A 23,468-nucleotide genomic window follows, 5' to 3' on the forward strand; every position below is an offset into this window, starting at 1 on the left:
TTTGGTCAGATGGTGTTGCTTTTTCATTCTAATTGTGTCTTTGTATTGTTTTAGTTTTGAACAGTATTCAGTTCTGATGTCTGTGTTGTTTGGTTCTTTATGTTTCAGATTTGATCATTTTCTAAGTTGTTTCCTTAATGTTTTGCAGTCTGAGTCAAACCATTTTTAATCTTTTGGGGTATTTTTAGTATATTTTTTGCCTTTCTTTTTCAATTCACTTCTATATGCTGCTTTTTTAAATATGTAATTTATTTCATTTGTAGCCAAATTAACACTATCTTTAGTTGTTTCAAATTTCTTATTAATGAATGTATTTATTAAATTTTTTAGTTCTTCCGAATTGAGGGCTTGGATAAATTTGTCTGGGCTGTCTGGAGCCCATTTGTATCTCTGCTGGACCTGATACATTTTGCAGGTTTCCAGCCTGTTTTGTTCTGGTGTGTGATGAGTTTTGATATAGATGTTAGTTTGGTTATGGTGGAGTTTGTTGTTTGACAGTAAATGCACTGAAGGAGGAAGGGTCCATGTCAGTGATGGCATAGTCAACTACACTAGCTCCAAGACCTGAACAAAACGTGAACCTCCCTAAAGAGTCCCCTCTGATCCTGCCATTAAGAATGTACAGGCCCGAGGCTCGGCAGAGCTGCACTAACTCTCTACCGTTTTTATTTACAGTTTGGTCAAGGCTGTTTCTTGGTGGGAGATTTTTTGTGAGGCTCAGGGGTTTTTGGCCAAAGACATATTCATTGCCCTTTAGATCTAAGTTATCAGGTTCAGATCCTGTTCTTGCATTGAAGTCTCCACACAGCAGCACATTTTCCTGGGCCTGGAAATGGCTGATTTCTGTGTGGAGGTTTCTCAGATTTTCCTCATCATAGTAAGGGGATTCTGCTGGAGGATGCAGATGGCACAGATATATGTATCGGTAGTTGAAATGCCAACTTGTTTGTTTATTTTTAACCAGCAATGAAATTTTCCAACTGTAGTAACAGAAATGTGTTTGGCCAGATCCTCCCTGTACCACACCAGAATTCCTCCCAAGTCTCGTCCACGATGGACTGTATTTAATTTCACTGAGGGCACAATTACTTCATAGTAGCCTGAGGGACAGTAGGTAAGCACATCATTTCTACACCAGGTTTCAGTGAGAATGACAATATCTGCATCTTTGATATTTTTCAGAAATTCAGGGTCTGTGCTTTTAGAACCAAATATTGAAGAATAAAGACCCTGAATATTCCAACAACTTATATGAAATGAACGCATTAATATTATTAAAGATAAACCTATTTGGTAAGACAGAGAGAAAATAACGTGAAAATGGTAAACAATTTACATTATTTTATTTTATTTTTTTTCCTCCAATAGAGCACTGTGTTTGTGAATGCTGTTCTTATCTGCTCAGGAGCTGGTTGCACAGTGTGTGCAGCATCTCTCTGATCTGGCTCAGTTCGCTGGCAGGTGTGGCGGTGGTGGGTGGAGCAGGAGGCCGGGCTACAGCTTCAGCGTAGCTCTGTGCTCTTGGTTGCAGGGATTTCTCTTGGTGTGGATGTGGGGGGGGGGCTTTGGTTTCTTCTTCCTGATGGGGGCTTGATGGCCAGCAGGTGGACATGAAGTTGGTGACCACAGGTTTACAGGTGTGTAGTGAGCCATAGGTGGGTGTGGGTGTGGTGGATGATGTGGGATGCTTGTCCAGCTGCCGTCTTTCCTCACCGGGATCGGAGGGGTGTGTCTGGGCATGTAGGGGTGAATGGGTCAGTACCGTTCTGGAGTTGGTAATAGGTGTCTTGATGATGTTGGGCTGCGGCCCAGGGCTGCATCTTTTAAGGTTTTTGCAAAAACACGCACTGCGTCTTTGTGTAGATGGAGTCCATCATACAGATGTTGTAGGCCGATGTGTTGGTGGTGGACCAGGTGCACGTTTGGGAGTGCAGAACATCTGCGGGAAATTTCAGCATTGATGCTGTAGATGATGTGTGGTGGTGTGTCACGTCGTGGGAGAAGTGTGGAGATGATGATTCGGGACTCTGGGAATTTTTTGCTGGCGGTTTCCGCAATTTTCCTGACAGCATCAGCAGTGTTGTTGCACAGCGAGTGGAGGTCATTAGTCCCGGTGTGGATTATAACACATAAGGGGTGTCCTGTGAAGTCTCTGATGATCTGCTGGGCGTGGCCTGTTGTGCTGCATCGCTTTGCAGTGACTTTCTGATGTGGGAAGAGTTTCTGTGGGTCCAAGAACTTTCCATTAGAGTCCATGAGGAGGAGAACATCTGGATCAGGTTCAGGAGGGTGGGCAGGTGATGTTTGTGTTTCTGTGGGTGTCTGTGTGTTTGTGGCAGGCTCACTGTCTGTGTTTGTGTAGTCTGTAGTAGGAGCTGTGCTGAGGTGAATTGTGTTGTCTTCTGTGTTTTTTTGTAACTGCTCTCTCATTTCTTGCAGCTGTCTGGAGAAGTTCTCTTCCTTTCTCTCTTTGTCCTTCTCTAGCTTGCATATCTGTGTGCGGAGAGTTTGGTTTTCTTCTTTTAGTTCTCTGAGAGCTCTTGAGAGTTCAGTGATGGAGTTAGTGTCTTTCTTCAGCTGCCTGAGTTCATCTTTGAGCTCTTGGATGAACATGTTTGTGTTGTGTGTGTCTGAGAGTTTGAGTTGAGCATGTTCTTTGAATTCAGTGAAGTCCAGTTCCAGCAAAGCTAAACTGTCTCTCAGTCGACGTTCAGATGGTGAAAGGTGAAAGATTGACTGGGTCTTCCTCCTCAGAGTCTGTGCCGTTTGCTTGAGGCATGTCTCTCTCCTCCTCGACTCTGGCCTTCAGCAGGGGGAAAGTCTCCTCGAATGAGTTCAGGCTGGCTTCATTGCATTGAAGAAGGAAGGTGCCTTTAGTGTAGTAGGTTATGGTGAGGATGGGGTTGTCTGTGTCCAGCAGTTCATCTTTGCATATAGTTAATCTTCCACCTCGACCGATTCCTTCTTTAAAAATGTACATATATTCCTCACAGATGGCTGATTTCCATGCCGTAATCAGAGTGGTGTAGAAGATGAGGTTGTTCTTAATTCTTTTCCCATTTAGTTGAATGTAGTCAGCATACAGAAGATCAGGATTGTCTCTGCACACTTCTGCACTTCTCTGGGTAAGACACCTCCCTGCGCTCTGCCTGCGCCAGGGTCACCATGGCGATCAGAATGGGCACTGAGCCAAAACTGCAGCCAGCTTAACTTAGCTTTTAGCTTATAATAATGAGAGTTTTCACTTGAATATAATCAAAATATACAGTTTTTGTTAAAGTTTTTTGCCAGAAAGTGCTCACCTCTCTGTTTAGCAAGTGAAGATCAACAATTGTGTGAAGTTTTTCAGCTGTAGTTCCTTTAAAAAACCCTTTAGCGTTTGAGGGAAAACTGCAGTTAGGTGTTATAGTGGAGATCCAGCAGCCAGATGCTAATCCACAGCTTCCAGTCTTCTTTTATTAAAAAGTATTTTCTAGAGAAAAAAAAAAAAAATCAGTCTTTACCCAAGTCCAAGATGTTCATCTGCTGTTTTTTCTTGTTTGTTGTCGTTGTTTCACTCTCTGTCTTACTTTTTGGCTTAATCTTTTATAATTTTTCAGGAGCTCATCCTTAGAGTGGCTGATCAGTGGCCTCCAGGGGCGGAGGCTACGAGTTGCCATTTTGTTTTCTTTTACTTTCTTACTATCTAGTTATGTAGTTTAAGTTAAAAGAGCAGTCATGAATGACCAAAAATCCACATGACACCCTTAAAAGGAAAACATGCTGAAGTGCTCCTCATGTTTCACTATAAACACTTTTTTTACATTTTATTTTTTACATTTTATTTACTTCTTTAAACTTTTAAGTTATTGAATTAATTTTTGATTAAATAATTTTTTGTTAAATAGTAGTTGTTGACCACTTGCCAAACATGGGGTTAAAGAAAATTGAAGAAAAAAAAAAAATAAATAAATAAATAAAACACACACAAATATATATATATTAGTCAGACACAGACAAAGGCAGATGAGGTAAGTAAAGCTTAAATTTATTTTCACAGGTTGCAGGTAGAACAGAGTCAACAGTGTAGTGCAGGTGAGTCAAACAATCACAGGTTACTTTAGTTGAACTTAGCTGAAGGTAATGAATGTCTTTGTTTGTTGCAGGTGAGTAGCAGGTAGCTTGAAGACTGGTTGAGCAGGATGACAGGCTGAAGACAAAGGCAGATGCAGGAGCAGGTGGCATGTAAGTAGAAGGTAAGTAATCCAGGTGAGTCTGCTGAATCTTGACATAGATGAGAACAGACGTGGAAGTGAGGGAACGGTGAGGTTTTATAGCATGACTGGTGATGGGGTGCAGGTGATCAGTATTCTGGTGATTGCGAACGAGTGGGCGGATCTGGTGTTGATGGTGTGATTGGTGTGGTGACTGAATCCGTGACATATATATACACACCGATGATTATCTCTTCATCACAGCACCTGTCAGTGAGTGGGACATATAGGCAGCAAGTGAACATTTTTTCCTCAAAGTTGATGTGTTAGAAGCAGGAAAAATGGGCAAGCATAAGGATTTGAGCGAGTTTGACAAGAGCCAAATTGTGATGGCTATAGGGCTGCACGATTAATCGCATGCTTTTGTCATGCGTGTCTCGTCAGTAAAGCCGGTTCTGTGATTAGCGGTAAATGTCCATCACCTGCTTTCAAATGGAGTGGCACTTAATATACAGAGCCGTAGTTCGTGGACAAGCTACGCAATATCGCGTTTGTAATCGAAAGCGATTCATCTGCGATTATGAACACGATATTGCGTAGCTTGTCCGCGAACTACGGCTCTGTATATTAAGTGCCGCTCCATTTGAAAGCAGGTGATGGACATTTACCGCTAATCACAGAACCGGCTTTACTAATGAGACACGCATGACAATCTCGTGCAATTAATCGTGCAGCCCTAGATGGCTAGATGACTGGATCAGAGCATCTCCAAAACTGCAGCTCTTGTGGGGGTATTCCCGGTCTGCAGAGGTCAGTATCTATCAAAAGTGGTCCAAGGAAGGAACCGGCGACAGGGTCATTGATACACCTGGGGAGCAAAGGCTGGCCCATGTGTTCCGATCCAACAGATGAGCTGCTGTAGCTCAAAATGCAGAAGTTAATGCTGGTTCTGATAGAAAGGTGTCAGAATACACAATGCGCAGTTTGTTGCATATGGGGCTGCATTGCCGCAGACTAGTCAGGGTGCTCATGCTGTCCCCTGCCAACCGAAAGTGCCAACAGTGGGCATGTGAGCATCGGAACTGGACCACGGAACAATGGAAGAAGGTGGCCTGTTCTGATGAATCACGTTTTCTTTTACATAACATGAATGGCCAGGTGGGCGTATGACGCTTTCCTGGGGAACACATGGCACCAGGATGCACTATGGGAAGAAGGCAAGCCGGCGGAGGCAGTCTGCTGGGAAAAATTGGGTCCTGCCATCCATGTGAATGTTACTTTGACACGTACCAACTAAATAAGCACTGTTGCAGACCATGTACACCCTTTCATAGAATATGATATACATTATTCCCTGGTGGCTGTGGCCTCTTTCAGCAGGATAATGCACCCTGTCTCAAAGCAAATATGGCTCAGGAATGGTTTGAGGAACAATGAGTTTGAGGTGTTGACATGGCCTCCAAATTCCCCAGATCTCAATCCAATCGAGCATCCATGGGATGTGCTGAACAAACAAGTCCGATTCATGGAGGCCTCACCTCACAACTTACAGGACTTACAGGATCTCCTGCTAATATCTTGGTGCCAGATACCACAGCACACTTTTAGGGGTCTACTGGAGTTCATGCATCGACGGGTCAGGGCTGTTTTGGCAGCGAAAAGGGGGACCAACACAATATTAGGATGGTGGTCATAATGTTATGCCTGATTGGTGTAAATCTATCATGGTTTCAACAAATTATTAAGCAGCACAATTGTTTTGACAACACTGGAAGACACATGCTGAAGTGGTCCTCATGTTTCACTATAAACACGTTTTTCTTTACAATTCTTCTTTTATTAAGTTTTCTTCTATTTATTAATTTTAAATATTTTTTTGTTAAATAGTTGTTGTTTTAACACAAATTATTAAGCAGCACAATTGTTTTCAACATTGATAATAATAAGAAATTATTCTTAAGTGCCAAATCAGCAAGCTTTCTGTATAGTATCTTGGTAAAGTTGAAAATGTCATTTTCAGGTCTATGCTCAAAAAGTGGGACTGATAAAACACAAGACCATGTGGGAAAACGTCATGTGCATTCTGAAGTTATTTGAAAAGATAAATGTGTAAATCTGTTTCGATATGAACTTTACATTCAAAATCCTTTAAAGTGTACTATGATAAATACATTTTCACAGTTGGCTCATTTAGTTGTTAGCTTGTGTTCATAACAGATGGCTCCTGCATCAGTCAAATCCCTGAGTCCCCTAATTAATATTTTCCATTATGTCAGATCTACTGTTTTGTTTTTTATGTTGATGTAGTCCAAACATGGATCTACACTGGCAAACGGAAAGCACGTTTGAGCGCTCACAATGAGACATTCATCTACAACAATGCGGCCCCTTTACACAGCATGGCATTACAAAACCCAGCAAGCTACTAATGACATGGAAACTAACCAACTAGCAAACAAGTATTTCAGTAACAAAACTCTGAAACCAGAAGAGAAACTAGCTGTGCTTGCCCAGCCCAACATGTTCCTACTTAATGCGAGACATAGAGAAATGTGTATTCATGTCAGTACACTGAAAGTACACGTGATTACCTTATTTAAATGTTTCCACAGTTGAGGAAAAAAAAGAGGAAGACAAATGCTTAAAGAAGAAGTCTATATTTCAAACTGGCTGAAATGCCGAGGTCGGCCAGTTCATACAGTATTTAAATCAGTGCTGGCTGACTCAATGACCTGAGAGTATAACCGTTTGTCTTGAAATGCCACACACTATCTTGGCAGAGAAACAGATGGCCATGGGGGAAAGAAAGTTATGTAAACAAAGCATTTATAAACAATATGAAAATCTGAAAAACACAACATTATGGTTCCATACTGTCACTGATTGCACATGATTGCTATAGGTTTATATTAGGATTATTTCCTGTATTTTCTATAGTATTATTTTCTATTGTAGCCACCCCAGTTGTCTTTGAAATCCATTTATAACAACACATTTCAGGTTCAGTGCAGTAAGCACACTGATTTCTGCTTAACTTCCATTAACCTTACCACTATTGAAAAGCTCAATGAAGTCCAGAGCATGCTTCAGTATTGTCCTCATGGACTCAAATACATTGCTCCTCAAAACGCCCTGTGGCTGAGGGCCGACCTCAAGACCTGCAATAGAAACACACCTATATAAGTCAGTAGTTCTCAGCTGGTGGGTCATAACCCAACAAAGGGTCACAGGTCTATTCTGATAGGGTCACAGACAGCAGTGTAAAACCATGTTGAGTGAGGTGCAGCTGGTACGCTAACACTACAATACAGGCGCACTAATAAGTATTAATTCATGCTTAAATTATGGACAGATAATTATGAGTTAATCTATGACTCGTGAAGAACTACTGTAAACCATTTATTAATGATTACCACATCAGCAACTAATAAAGAGTCTATCTGATTAATAGATTAAGTAATATATGAATTGCTTTTAAGTAAATGTGTCATGTATTAATTCCTTAACACATTAATTTACACTTAAATATGTTATTACCACAATGGGTCAAAGCCATGCATTTTAATTTCCAGTTGTCCACTTTAATTCATCATTAGCTAATGATATGCAAAGACATCATTATGTTATGACTTTACTTGTTGAGGCACATGACTATTAACTCATTATTAAGCAATATGTCATTTTGGTTTTGACATCCACGTGGATTGCAATTTCAAGCCGTCTACAACGAGATTCCACTGTATGTGGGGATCCAAAATTCATAAACATAATGACATACAACCCCAATTCCAGAAAAGTTGGGGCATTTTATAAAATGTAATAAAAAAAAAAAAAATCAAGAATTTGTGATTTGTTAATTCTGTTTAACATTTATTTAACTGACAAAAATACAAAGAAAAAACTTTTCAGTGGCCAAATGAATTGTATTTTGTAAATATAAACCAATTTTGATTTTGATGGCTGCAACACACTCCAAAAAAGTTGAGACAGAGGCAAAATAAAAGTGAAAGGTTTATAGAATATCCAAGTTAAACTGTTTTGAAACAGTCCACAGTTAGCAGGTGAATTGGTAATAGGTGAGGGTGTCGTGTCTGTGTATAAAAGGAGCATCCATCAAAGACTCTTTTTGCAAGCAAACATGGGTCATGGCTCACCACTTTGTGCCAAATCTCATGAGAGAATTGTCAAACAATTCAAAAATCACATTTCTCAATGCAATATTTGAAAGTATTTAGGTCTTTCAGCATTTAGCATTCATACTATTGTGAAAATATTCAGGGAATCCAGAAATGTCAGTCTGAGTAGGGCAAGGCAGGAGACCTCAGTTGAATGTGCGTGACCTTCAAGCCCTCAGACGACATTACATGAGAAACCATCATGCCACTATGTTAAATATAGCAACATGGGCTCAGAAGTACTTTGGAAAACCATTGTCACTCAACACAGTCTGCCGCTGCATCAAAAAATGCAACTTGAATCTCTGTTACTTAAGGAGAAAGCTATACATCTGTTTTCTGGGCCCGTGCTCATCTCAGATGGTCCAGAAGACATCCAGTGCAAATGTGAGCTGTGGTAAGATGAGTGCACATTTCAGCATGTTTTTGGGAAAAACTTACATCGAGTTTTCAGTCCCAAAGACAAAAGGTCCCACCATAAACTGTGTTTAAGTCTCAATTCGCGGAAACTTTGGTTTGTAAATCTTACATTGATTCCGGACCGGCAGACACTAATGGATCACGAGACTCTTTTTTATGACTATTTCGATAAGTCCCAAACCTCTCCTCTGTGACTTCAAAGGAGATGCGAACACCACGGATCGGGTTTCGAAAGACAGACCCGAATTCCAAACGGTCATAAAAAGGAAAATACACGCACACAGACACACACACACACATACAAAAGCCCTACATAAAGACTGTATACACAAATATTATACCTGCAAATATGAATGTATCTGCCATTATGGTGCTTGTTGCATGTATGTGTTACTAATGTAGAATCGTAGGATTGACTGTAGTAGGTTAGTTTTCATGTTAAACGATAGTATTAGAGTAGAAAGTGTATCTTCTTTATGTGATGAGAGACACCTGTCGAGTTTGGTCTCTCCGTAAAGCTGTGTGTCCGAGCTATTCACCCATGTACGTTACATTTCTGTCAAATGCATCGTTCAATGTTTAATAGTACTATGAAGAAAATGCACCGATTTGACATACCATAAATTAACCATGGACAGGACAAAGGGATGCGGGAAACCGCCAAATTGCAACGCGATCATTGGAGGACGTTATCAGGAAGGCGTTCTGGTCTGTTGTCTTTAAAATACCACAACACGCGTCTTTTCGATGCACAAGTTTTTCCTGCACAAGTTCCTGCCATAGAGACGGACTCTCTTCTTTATCTTCCGGTCATCTTACTTCCAGTTAAGCCTTCGTCTGAAACTTCGCTGAAGATCACCTCCTGAAGGACCAACCACCACACTGAGCGCTCCGAAACTCTAAGCACCAACGAACCTACATGCAAGTATTTGTTAAGATTTTAAATACTGGGTTTCCTTGCTGGCTCTTCAAGGTTGACTGTGTGAAATTGGCCATTCTTTGATCATCTCTCTTTCTGACTTTTACTTTCACTTTGTATGTATCTATGTCTACTTGTGTACATTTATCCGTATAACTTTTGTATTACCCGTTCCGTATATTAAACACGTCATATCCATGCTTTTGTTCACTTGCTCATTTTACAACAACCAAGTCACTTTAACGTTCTGATCCTAATATCCTTGCTTTATGTTTGGATGCTATCACAGAAATTTATCCTCGTGGCCTGAGTATAACATTTCTGTCGTAATAGTCTGTGGGTAGCTACCGGTTTGCTGGACGGACCGATAGCTTTCTACATAATTATTAAACTAGAACTGATCATATATGTGAGTGATTACAATTCGTTGTGATTAATTCACCATATATGGTTAATTCCCCCCTTGGGTTGGAATGCGCATATAATTATTCATAAAACGTTATGAATTATTATATTCCACCCATAAATTTATTAATAACTGTACAATCGTCACAGATATTTGGTGGAGAATTCGCAAGCAACGTTTTAAACTCGGTTTTGGTGTATGAGCAATCTAGAATAAATTTGTGTGATTTAATGTGTAACGCGCGCTATATTCAGTGAGCTGACACGCTTCCCTCACTTTGGAAAAACGTTAACAAAGCTGCTTTGTGTCTAAAAACACGGTAGTAAATTGTTGAACGTGAAATACACTGCAGTCCATTAATATTTCAAGCTCTTATCTGTGAAGGACGACAATCTTTGCAGTAAGTTACAGTTTTGAATATTAATTTCCGCTTGAATGAAACGAATTGAATCGTCATTAAAGCGCGTCCTGAAACGGGATTTTGTAGCGAGATTCCTACTAATCTCCAAAGGCCTTATCTGCCGCTATTATAATTGAATTATTTGTGTTGTCCAATAATTCAGAAATAGCGCGTCGCTCCCTTGGTAACCTGATTGGACTAGCTAACCAAATACGTTACCGAATACAAGCCTAATCTAAAAACAGTTTACCTGCTTCATCCGATTTGACTTGTAAAGTTGGAGCCAGTCGAAAACGCCCTGATCCAGCGTGACTAATAACAGCAGTGAATTATCCTGCAGTTACATATTTATGCAGTAAAATTTGTGCAAACAGGGGGTCACTAAACCCCGAGTTTCCAAAGTTTTATACTTGTGATAAAAGGTTGCATCAGTCCAGTGAACTGGCACCGAAGAATCCGCCGAGATTCCAAAAAGTTTGTATTTGTGATATGTGCAGTTAAATCAGCTGTAACGCTAATTTAAAAATATCACGGAGGTGGATGCAGTAACCCTGACCAGACGCCAGAGGGCAGTCTGTCCAGGTGGGGCACCCCTCCCTACTTCATTGTTGTGTTGACTCAGCAACGCCACCGCGTGGACGTTCTGAGTTAAAGCTGCTCGCCATACTTTGAACTGAATTGTCTCCAAATTTCCCTGTGACTACTTCAACGTTGCTGTTATAGGCTAACTATTTGTTGATGGTTATGCTTTTCAATCGTTTTTGGAATGTGGTTTACTTAGTTAAATTTGGTTTAAACACGTTTTAAATCTTTAATTTGAATTAAGTTGCCCGTCCAACAAAGAATTCACTTCCTGGAAGTGCTCCCCCTGGTGGACGTATCCGGAAGTCAATTCGCTGCCATCTGTGTGTCCTTTCCTCTCCTCTTTTTTTTCGGTCACAGATTTACCCTATTCTATTCTATTCTATTCTATTCTATTCTATTCTATTCTATTCTATTCTATTCTATTCTATTTTTATTTAATTTTATTCTACTCTTTTGATTTAACTCAATTTTTTTTTCGTTCTCTTGAGTTATCATTATTATTTTATTTATGTTTTAATTTTATTATTACCTTTTTGTTTTGTTTTTTTTCTCTTTATTTCCTTTGTTTTTATTTACTTCGGAAATTCTTTCCCTTGTATCACTTAATGCTTTATTTCATTCACTCTTAGTCCTGTGTCCTGTTTGTTATTGCCTGACAATAACATTCACACACACACCCAAGCCTCCCTTATTTCATACATTTATTCTAAAATTAATTGAACAACGTTTAATTGTAATTTAAAATTAGGTAGTGTCAATCAGTTGGCATCTTGGCTTACCAAAAAGCAATTTCCTTTAGGGAAATCCACAAATAGGGAAGGCTTTCTCCTCTCTTTGTCCCATGCTGTTCTTCTGTGCATTTATTTTAATTTAATTGAACAAGAGTTCAATTCAAGTTTGAATCAAGTGCCTCTGAATTGTTTGTTTTTCTCTTTTCTCTCTCTCTCCTTTCCCATTCTGTTATTCAATGCACTCGTTTAACCCTCTGGAGTCTGAGGCTGATTTTGGGCCCTGGAGAAGTTTTGACATGCTCTGACATTTGTGCTTTTATCAGTTGATTATAAACATATTAATGACAAAAGTGTCATTACACTGTATTCAGCACAAACTAGGCTACCATAATATGTGAGGAACATGTATGTACATGTTTGTGTTTTTAAAGGAATAATGTTTATGCGTGGTTATTGAAAAAACAAACAAAAAAAAGTAACTGAAACAATACCTCAAAATGCATACTAAATGTTTTTTCACAAGACTTTTGAGAATTGTATATTTTAGTGTAGAGTTTTTGCTTCAAAATGATGTGGAAATGATCCTCCCTACTCTGACACATAAAACATTGTATTGATTTTAAATTTCTAAGACACTTTTTGTTTAGGTAGGCCATATGCGAAGAGGTGTGACTCTTCATGAATAATGAAGTGATTTACACCTGGGGAGATTAAGACCCTGCCCCTAATGAGCCGCATAATGAGCCATTCAGTCAGGAATGTGACTGAGTCAACTAAGAAAATGCAAAGACAAGACATATCATTGTTTTTTTTCTTTTTTATTTAAAATAAAGTTAACAATATAATCCACATATAAACTAGGGTCAAAGGCACATTTTGTGTATACAGGCAAATAAAGGTAAGGTTTATAAAAAAAGCCCACTTTTACACCCTATACATAACCTGCTTGATCACATATAGATAATCTTTGCAGCCCAATGGTCAGTGAGAGGTGGTGAACAGAGAATCTGAACAGTCACACATCTGTGTGCCATTTTTGAAAACAGTTCCTTTTCAACTGAAGACACAAGTAAATGTCACATGCCTGGCATTTCCAAGGTGTGTCTTGCCTTTTACCAAGCTGTACTTTGCAAAGCATGCAGTTCCGACGACCAGCGGTGGCATTATTCCTTGCATTTTGAACATTTTGAAGAGACTCTTAGGAGTGTGTTCATCAGCAGGACGCAGCTGTGGTCCAGGTTCCCGTGCAGGTAGGAATCTCAGAGTCTGTGGAACCATGTCAGTGTCATTATCTGTTTTCCATGACAGAGCTGAATGCCTGTTGCTTGTCTGAATGTTTTTCTTGGCCTTTTTTGCAAGGGGTTTTGGAGCACTCTCATTAGGGCTATAGCTGGAGAAAAAAAAAAAACAGTGAGATGGTTATTACACAAGGAGCTATACTATTTGCATCATCAATAACTAATACTAATATAATGTTTATTATTGTATATATTAACATTACCAAGCACTAATGCTAATATATTGTGCACGCATAAGAAAGAAAGCCATACAGACACATATATACATACACTACCGTTCAAAAGTTTGGGATCACTAAGATTTTTAATGTTTTTAAAATACGTTTCGTCTGCTCACCAAGGCTACATTTTTAAAAGCAAATTTAAAAGTGCTGGCTAATGCTAAACGTAAATATTCTAAAATCATTATCCACGTCGGCACAAATGATGTTCGACTTCGCCAGTCGGAGATCACTAAAACTAACATTAAAGAGGTGTGTGAACTCGCAAATTCAATGTCAGCAGAAGTAATTTGTTCTGGCCCTCTTCCTGTTCGTCGGAGTGATGAGATAGTTAGCAGGTTATCATCACTCAATGGCTGGCTGTCTAAGTGGTGTCCGCAGAATAATATAGGTTTCATAGACAATTGGAAAAGCTTTTGGGGCAGACCTGATCTGTTGAAAAGAGATGGTATTCATCCCTCCCGGGATGGTGCTGCTCTTCTATCTAGAAATTTGGCAAATAGTCTTAGAGCTAAACCATGACAAACCAGGGCCCAGATCAGGACGCAGACAAACTGGCTAAACCGACCGTCTGCTAGCCGCCTCACGTCACAGAACTCAGATAATTCACAGCACATAGAAACTCTTTCACCTAGATATTATCACATAGAGACTGTGTCTGTACCTCGAACTAGTAAATACAAAAAACTTCCGAAACCTTTTAAGGGTAAAAATTTAATTGATGTTCAAAAAATGAAAATCACAGATAAATCAGATAAACAAATGATAAAGCTTGGGTTACTGAATATTAGATCTATTTCTTCAAAAGCACTTATTGTAAATGAAATTATCACAGACAATAAACTAGACTTGCTGTGTTTGACAGAAACCTGGCTAAAACCAGACGATTACATTACTTTAAATGAATCTAGTCCTCAAGGTTATGATTATCGACACAAGCCTCGACAGAAAGGCAAAGGGGGAGGTGTTGCTGTAATTTATAGTAATATATTCAGAATCATTCAAAAGAATTTCAAATATAATTCCTTTGAAGTGATGGTGCTTTATGTAACATTATGTAAGTTGACATTTGTGCTGGCTACTGTATACAGGCCACCAGGGCACCATACTGACTTTATCAAAGAATTTGCTGATTTTCTATCAGAGTTAGTACTGGCTGCGGATAAAGTCCTTGTTGTTGGTGATTTTAATATCCATGTAGATAATAATAAAGACGCATTTGGATTGGCATTTGCAGACATTTTAAACTCTATTGGAGTTAGACAACACGTGTCAGGACCCACTCATTGTCGTAATCATACCTTAGATCTAATACTGTCGCATGGAATTGATATTGATGCTGTTGAAATCCTACCGCAGAGCGATGATATATCAGATCATTATTTAGTCTTGTGTATAATACAATTAGCCAAGGCTACAAAACCACCACCCAGCCATAAATATTGTAGAACCATCACGTCTACCACTAAAGATTGCTTTATAAATAATCTCCCCGAGCAGTTTCATCGCCTTAGTATACCTGACAACTTAGAAGAACTCGATGCTGCAACAGAAACTATTGGCTCTCTCTTTTCCAGCACATTAGATGCAGTCGCTCCTTTACGTCTAAAGAAGATTAAGGAAACTAATCCAACGCCGTGGTATGATGAGCACACTCGGGCTCTAAAACGAGCTGTTAGAAAAGCTGAACGTAGTTGGAAGAAAACAAAACTAGAAGTTTTTCGCCTTTCGTGGAAAGAAAAAATGATTGAGTACAGAACGGCTATAAGAAATGCTAGATCTACTTATTTTTCAAATCTCTTAATAGAAAACAAACATAATCCTAGGTATTTATTTGACACAGTGGCTAAATTAACTAGAAACAGAGATTCAACTGCTGACGTTTCCATAGAGCACAGCAGTAATGACTTTATGAACTTCTTTACTTGCAAGATTGATAATATTAGAGAGAAAATTAAAAACATGCAACCGTCTACAGTTTCGCTTCAGACAGTGCACTGTAGTGTCCCTGAGGTAAAACTAGAATCATTCGCCGCTATAGGAGAGGAAGAATTATCTAAACTTATCAAATCATCAAAATCAACGACATGTATGTTAGACCCAATGCCGACTAAACTACTGAAAGAAATGCTTCCAGAGGTCGTAGGTCCACTTCTTGATATAATTAATTCATCGTTAACACTAGGATACGTGCCAAAAACCTTTAAGCAGGCTATTATTAAACCTCTTATTAAAAAACCTCAACTAGATCCGAGAGATTTAGTAAATTACAGGCCAATCTCGAATCTACCTTTTCTGTCAAAGATACTAGAAAAGGCAGTTTCATCACAACTGTGTTCCTTTTTAGAAAGAAATGGAATCTGTGAGGATTTCCAGTCAGGATTTAGACCGTACCATAGTACTGAGACTGCTCTCGTTAGAGTTACAAACGATCTACTCTTATCATCCGATCGTGGCTGTATTTCTCTATTAGTGTTATTAGATCTCAGTGCTGCTTTTGACACTATCGATCACAACATTCTTTTAAAAAGACTTGAAAACTATATTGGCATTAGTGGAATTGCTTTGGCATGGTTCAAATCGTACTTATCTGACCGTTATCAGTCTGTAATAATTAATGAAGAGATGTCGTATCGATCACAGGTTCATTATGGAGTACCACAAGGCTCAGTACTAGGACCGTTGCTTTTCACTCTGTACATGCTGCCCTTAGGAGAGATAATTAGGAAGCATGGTGTTAGTTTTCACCAGAGGTGTAAAGTACTTGAGTAATTTTACTTGATTACTGTACTTAAGTATTATTTTTGGGGATTTTTACTTTACTTGAGTACATTTAAAAATCAATACTTTTACTTTTACTTGATTACATTTTTTGATAAAAAAGTGTACTTTTTACTCCTTACAATTTTATTTACAGTCAAAAAGTACTTATTTTTTGGAGATCACTTCATTCTATTTTCTTTTGCTATTATCAAACCAATTGAATTGCGCTGATGACCAGTTTAATTTAAAGGTTATTTATTCAATGAGATTCATTTTCACATTCCATGAAATTGGTCAGACATGTTCTTTGGTCCTTTGGAAGTGATGTCATGTTGCATCAATTACCACAATGCACAGCACCTTGACCTCAAAGAATATACACTAACAAGAAGCGACACTCAACAGAATGTTCCATTGCAACACCTGCGCCAGCAGCGGCCTTGCATTTCCGCCATTTTGGGGTGAAGGCGACTTGGCAGTCCACTAGTTTCTATGGCAATATCAGCTGCTTTGTTAAAAAAAAAAAAAAAAAAAAAAAAAAAATTCACAAAACCTTTTTGCTCTCAGTCAGTTTGGGTTAAAATTCTTTAAAAGATCTAGTATTAGTATTAGACTTATAAACACTGAATTAATACCAACATATGAAATTAAATTATGACATGCATCAGAAAAATTGGGAATGTTGAACAATAAATATATGAATATAACAGCTTGATTTTGCAGTGTTGTCTAATGTCCAATGAAGCAAAAGTGTACAAAAGTGGGAATTATGCGATAATGGACACAGCAGATCATAAGATCATTATGTTTGTAGCGTGATCCATTAAAACGTACAATATAGCTTATTTCAGTTCAGGTCTAGATAGGGCTGGGCGATATATCGCATGTGATTCTCACGCGCATTTCGTCAGTAAAGCCGGTTCCCTGATTACCGCTAAATCGCCATCACCTGCTTTCAAATGGAGCGCCTTTTAATTTAGAGGTAATCAGGGAACCGGCTTTACTGACGAAATGCGCGTGAGAATCGCATGCGATATATCGCCCAGCCCTAGGTCTAGATATTATTATTATTATTATTACTCCACTAGGTCTGAAATATATTGTTCGCTGCAAACATGATGATCTTAAATTAATTAATTATTAATTTACTATTAATAAATGTGTAAAGTTTCATAAAATGGAAATGCTCAATAAAGTAGGCTACCTCAGATGGATGAATGGTTGGATTCCACAACTGGTAAAATAAAACGTATATAAGACAATACAACATTTACTGTAGGAGCCATACAATTTACTGGTGACTTAATTTAAAAAACTGTTCTACTGTGCTTCTGATTTGGCAGTGAAATTCACAGATTTTGGGTGCGTAAGATGTGAAGGATTCAATGGTCCAGTTAGTATTTTCACCCCATAATGGCGGCCGCGGCTACCGGAGCGCCATCTAGTGACTGTTGCCTAAAAAGTATCAGAGTGTCGCCTCTTGAGTTCTAATACTCTTTGTTGACCTGGAAATTACAGTGGGTACGGAAAGTATTCAGACCCCCTTAAATTTTTCACTCTTTGTTATATTGCAGCCATTTGCTAAAATCATTTAAGTTCATTTTTTTCCTCATTAATGTACACACAGCACCCCATATTGACAGAAAAACAGAATTGTTGACATTTTTGCAATTTTATTGAAAAAGAAAAACTGAAATATCACATGGTCCTGAGTATTCAGACCCTTTGCTGTGATACTCATATATTTAACTCAAGTGCTGTCCATTTCTTCTGATCATCCTTGAGATGGTTCTACACCTTCATTTGAGTCCAGCTGTGTTTGATTATACTGATTGGACTTGATTAGGAAAGCCACACACCTGTCTATATAAGACCTTACAGCTCACAGTGCATGTCAGAGAAAATGAGAATCATGAGGTCAAAGGAACTGCCTGAAGAGCTCAGAGACATAATTGTGGCAAGGCACAAATCTGGCCATGGTTACAAAAAAAATTCTGGTCCACTTAAGGTTCCTAAGAGCACAGTGGCCTCCATAATCCTTAAATAGAAGACATTTGGGACAACCAGAACCCTTCCTAGAGCTGGCCGTCCGGCCAAACTGAGCTATCGGGGGAGAAGAGCCTTGGTGAGAGAGGTAAAGAAGAACCCAAAGATCACTGTGGCTGAGCTCCAGAGATGCAGTCGGGAGATGGGAGAAAGTTGTAGAAAGTCAACCATCACTGCAGCCCTCCACCAGTCGGGCCTTTATGGCAGAGTGGCCTGACGGAAGCCTCTCCTCAGTGCAAGACACATGAAAGCCCGCATGGAGTTTGCCAAGATGGTGAGAAATAAGATTCTCTGGTCTGATGAGACCAAGATAGAACTTTTTTGCCTTAATTCTAAGCGGTATGTGTGGAGAAACCAGGCACTGCTCATCACCTGTCCAATACAGTCCCAACAGTGAAGCATGGTGGTGGCAGCATCATGCTGTGGGGGTGTTTTTCAGCTGCAGGGACAGGACGACTGGTTGCAATCGAGGGAAAGATGAATGCGGCCAAGTACAGGGATATCCTGGACAAAAACCTTCTCCAGAGTGCTCAGGACCTCAGACTGGGCCGAAGGTTTACCTTCCAACAAGACAATAACCCTAAGCACACAGCTAAAATAATGAAGGAGTGGCTTCACAACAACTCTGTGACTGTTCTTGAATGGCCCATCCAGAGCCCTGACTTAAACCCAATTGAGCATCTCTGGAGAGACCTAAAAATGGCTGTCCACCAACGTTTACCATCCAACCTGACAGAACTGGAGAGGATCTGCAAGAAGGAATGGCAGAGGATCCCCAAATCCAGGTGTGAAAAACTTGTTGCATCTTTCCCAAAAAGACTCATGGCTGTATTAGATCAAAAGGGTGCTTCTACTAAATACTGAGCAAAGGGTCTGAATACTTAGGGCCATGTGATATTTCAGTTTTTCGTTTTTAATATATCTGCAAAAATGTCAACAATTCTGTGTTTTTCTGTCAATATGGGGTGCTGTGTGTACATTAATGAGGAAAAAAATGAACTTAAATAATTTTAGCAAATGGCTGCAATATAACAAAGAGTGAAAAATTTAAGGGGGTCTGAATACTTTCTGTACCCACTGTATAACAGTCAGTGGAAGAAAATGAAGGAAGTAAAAAATCAGCCACAGAATCAAGAGCACCCATGGCCAACAGTTCATCTGATGATGAAGATTTTTTTGCTTCTTTGAAACAGACAACACATGAAGCCAGCAAAGAGTTGGATATCTGGCCTGTGTTTCAGACACCAGTGTTTCAGGCACTGCAGGATTGATTTTTAGCCCCAAAAGAGCTAGGCTTGACACTCACAATTTTGAAAATCAGCTTCTGCTTAAGTTAAATCTGAGGTTTTGCAACTTTGAGTAGCATGTTGCATACTGGCATTAGGTAGAAGTCTTATAGTTTGATAATTAAATACAATTAAACACAAACAGTTCTAAAGGAGGATAAAACTTTGTATGTGGTTCATTCACTTCATGTTTTTAGAGATTAAAAGCTTAAACAAGAATCTCTAGTTTTCATTCTTGTTGTTACTTTTACTTTTTTAATACTCAAGTACAATTTTAATGTAGTACTTTTTTACTTTTACTCAAGTATGATTCTGGCCAGATACTTTTACTTTTAATTGAGTATAATTTTCACTCAGTACTTGTACTTTCACTTGAGTAACATTTTTGAGTACTTTTTACACCTCTGGTTTTCACTGCTACGCTGACGATACTCAGCTCTATATTTCCTCGCGCCCTGACGAAACCTACAAATTCACAAAACTAACAGAATGCATAGCTGACATTAAAAACTGGATGACAAGAAATTTCTTATTATTAAATTCAGAAAAAACTGATATCCTAATCTTTGGACCAAAAACTTCCTCACGAAAAAACCTTGAATACTCTCTAACACTTGACGGGTGCTCCATTAAATCTTCGTCCTCAGTTAGGAACTTGGGTGTGCTCTTCGATACCAATCTTTCATTTGAAAGTCATGTTTCTAGTATCTGTAAAACCGCCTTCTTCCATCTAAAAAATATATCTAAATTACGACATATGCTCTCAATGACAAATGCGGAACAGTTGATTCATGCATTCATGACCTCAAGACTAGATTATTGTAACGCTCTACTGGGTGGTTGTTCTGCTCGGCTTTTAAACAGACTACAGTTGGTCCAAAATGCGGCAGCTAGAGTTCTTACTAGAACCAGAAAGTATGACCATATTAGCCCAGTTCTGTCAACATTACATTGGCTCCCTATTAAACATCGTATAGATTTTAAAATCTTGCTACTTACTTATAAAGCACTAAATGGTTTAGCTCCCCAGTACCTAAGTGAGCTCTTAATGCATTATAGTCCTTCACGTTTATTGCGATCTCAGAATTCAGGCCAGTTGATAATACCCAGAATATCAAAATCAACTGAAGGCGGCAGATCCTTTTCCTATTTAGCACCTAAACTCTGGAACAATCTTCCTAGCATTGTTCGGGAAGCAGACACACTCTGTCAGTTTAAATCTAGACTAAAAACACATCTCTTTGCTCTTGCATACACATAACACATTATCAATACATTAACATTTTTCAAATCCGTTAAAGGATTGTTACGCTGCAATAATTAGGTCGGCCGGAACCGAGAACATTTCCTATAACACTAGATATACCTGTACATCAGAATAAGAATGGCATCTACGCTAATATCTGTCTCTCTGCTTATCCCGAGGTTTTCCGGGTGCTGGATCCAGGCCGTATCCAGATCAGATGGAGAACCTGTGTCTGGACCTGACTACAACGCAGCCCAGGAGACAATGGGCCTACAGATCCAGTTCTGGCTGCATAGATTTTTAAATCCCCGTATCCGCTTACAAATATATATACATTTTTTCCCACGCTGGGTTTTCTCCTAGGGGGTTTTTTCCACCCCTGGGAGTCAGCCGACATTGGCTTAACGAGCACCATCTTGTATATGTTACATATTACCACGCTTGTTTGTACAGCTTATTTTTAACCACTTCCCTTTTTTTCTGTGCTTCTAATATGTAAAGCTGCTTTGAAACAATTACCAATTGTAAAAGCGCTATATAAATAAATTTGACTTGACTTGACTACATTTATTTAATTAAAAATACAGTAAAAACAGGAATATTGTGAAATATTATTCCAATTTAAAATAACTGTGTACTATTTAAATATATTTCACAAAGTCATTTATTCTTGTGATGTCAAAGCTGAATTTTCAGCATCATTACTCCAGTCTTCAGTGTCACATGATCCTTCAGAAATCATTCTAATATGATGATTTGCAGCTCAAGAAACATTTCTGAACAATTGTAAACAATAAATGTCTCTTGAGTAGCAAATCCTCATATTAGAATGATTTCTGAAGGATCATGTGACACTGTAGACTAAATAGTACACAGTTATTTTAAATTGGAATAATATTTCACAATATTACTGTTTTTACTGTATTTTTAATTGAATAAATGTAGCCTTGGTGAGCAGACGAAACTTATTTTAAAAACATGAAAAATCATACCGATTTCAAACTATTGAACGGTAGTGTATTAGGCCTATCATATAGTGGGTGAACATGTACTTACTCTTTCTCATTTCCGCCTGTGTTGCTGGGTGCCCTCTTAGTGGGAATTGCAGGTGAATGTGAGAGTGATGGATCCACATTCCTAAAAAAAACAAATTGTAAAAAAAAAAAAACCTGTTATTATTAGCATATAAGATACTACTCTCATACCATTACCTATGCATAACGGACAGGAAATTAACAGGTATACAAGCATGCTGTATATGTCTGTCAATTGCCCATTACCGGACAAAGTGTGCGAATGTGTAAACGTTACAGTCTGCTATATCAGTTAGCACATTTAGTGAATAGCAACACGTTCGCGCATTTCACAACCAAGCATATTTTAGCACATTCACGTCTATCATAATATGCTATTCAACTGCATGCAGTTAATCGATCTAACGCGTGTATCCAACGTATCTATGCATATTAATAACAAGTCGAATATCAACAGAAAAGCATTCTATTCATAAGCATTTTTATGAGATAAAGTTATATAGATAGATGTAAATATAAGGCAAATATATATGTACGCTTATATAAAAAAACACGTCAAATAATTTAAGTATATCAACAGAAAAGCATTCTATTTATAAGCATTTTTATGAGATAAAGTTATATAGAGTTATATAGATAGGCCTAGATGTAAATATAAGGCAAATATATATGTACGCTTATATAGAAAAAACACGTCAAATAATTTAAGTAAAACTAAATCACTTACTCATCAGAAACTGTATCTTCAGCTGGATCAAGTCGCTCTTCAAAATACAGACGTTCATCGTCAGAGTCGTGTTCTTCTTCCGAGGAAATGTGAACTCTTCCTCACTGTCCAGGACCACTGAAGAGCCTGCTCACCTGTGTAGTGTGCCATCTTCCAAACGCGCAGGAAAGCGAATGAATCTGATGAAACTTGATGCTTTTTAAGACGCTGTTAGGGGCGTTTACAGTTTGCATAGATCGCCTTAGCACATTTTATATAATGAATAGAGCGCTCTGCGCGTGGGCGGGCACACATTAAAGATAATTAGGTAAGACAGGAGAAACAGTACCTCTCTTTACTTTTATACTGATTACATAAAGGGAGAATATTTTTTTAGAATTTATTTGTTTCGTTTAAAAGTAGACACTTAAAGCTTTGCAAAGACATATCTCTCATGTCCATGTAGCATGTATAAGCCGTCTATTTTAGTTACTTTTAGTGACGTTTTAGAATGATGTTTGCAGAGACGGAGATGGCAGGACAGCACACCCTAGAGAAACAGTACCTCTCTTTACTTTTATACTGATTACATAAAGGGAGAATATTTTTTTTTTAATTTATTTGTTTCGTTTAAAAGTAGACACTTAAAGCTTTGCAAAGACATATCTCTCATGTCCATGTAGCATGTATAAGCCGTCTATTTTAGTTACTTTTAGTGACGTTTTAGAATGATGTTTGCAGAGCCGGAGATGGCAGGACAGCACACCCTGTATATTTTATTTATTTTTAAAAAGCACAAAGTTTTATTTTGATTGTGAGTGTACACAAAAAAAGAAGACATTCTATAGTTTCATTTGATATATTACTTATGTCTCTATGATAAAAATTGACGGAGTATTTTAAGTCTGTTTTGCTGCAATGTGAAAAAAAAACTGCAAAACGCGCCGGCGCGTTTTTAGACCTCAGAGTGTTAAGTATGTGATATATTTAATTATTTATACCACTGGTAAATATACTAGTAATTTAGACTCTTTGCTAC

The 23,468-nt window shown here is 38.5% G+C and overlaps 1 protein-coding gene across 2 annotated transcripts in view; it reads right to left on the minus strand.

Moving 5' to 3' along the window:
• The window catches only part of LOC125248181 (aspartoacylase), a 39,192-nt gene extending 27,003 nt beyond the window's left edge, over positions 1-12,189 (minus strand). The window contains exons 1-3 of one of the 2 annotated variants that reach the window (XM_048159878.1): positions 10,764-12,189; positions 7,244-7,351; positions 1,363-3,472 (exon numbers count right to left, since the gene is read on the minus strand). In XM_048159878.1, the coding sequence (XP_048015835.1) occupies positions 1,756-2,613 (858 nt within the window). In that variant the 5' untranslated portion in view covers positions 2,614-3,472; positions 7,244-7,351; positions 10,764-12,189 and the 3' untranslated portion in view covers positions 1,363-1,755. Of the gene's footprint in view, positions 1-1,362; positions 3,473-7,243; positions 7,352-10,763 lie in introns of those variants that run through there. The other variant, XM_048159879.1, reaches the window with a different exon arrangement.
• Between the last annotated feature and the right edge of the window lie 11,279 nt (positions 12,190-23,468).

Source organism: Megalobrama amblycephala, linkage group LG16, assembly GCF_018812025.1.
Source record: "Megalobrama amblycephala isolate DHTTF-2021 linkage group LG16, ASM1881202v1, whole genome shotgun sequence".
NCBI lineage: Eukaryota > Metazoa > Chordata > Actinopteri > Cypriniformes > Xenocyprididae > Megalobrama > Megalobrama amblycephala.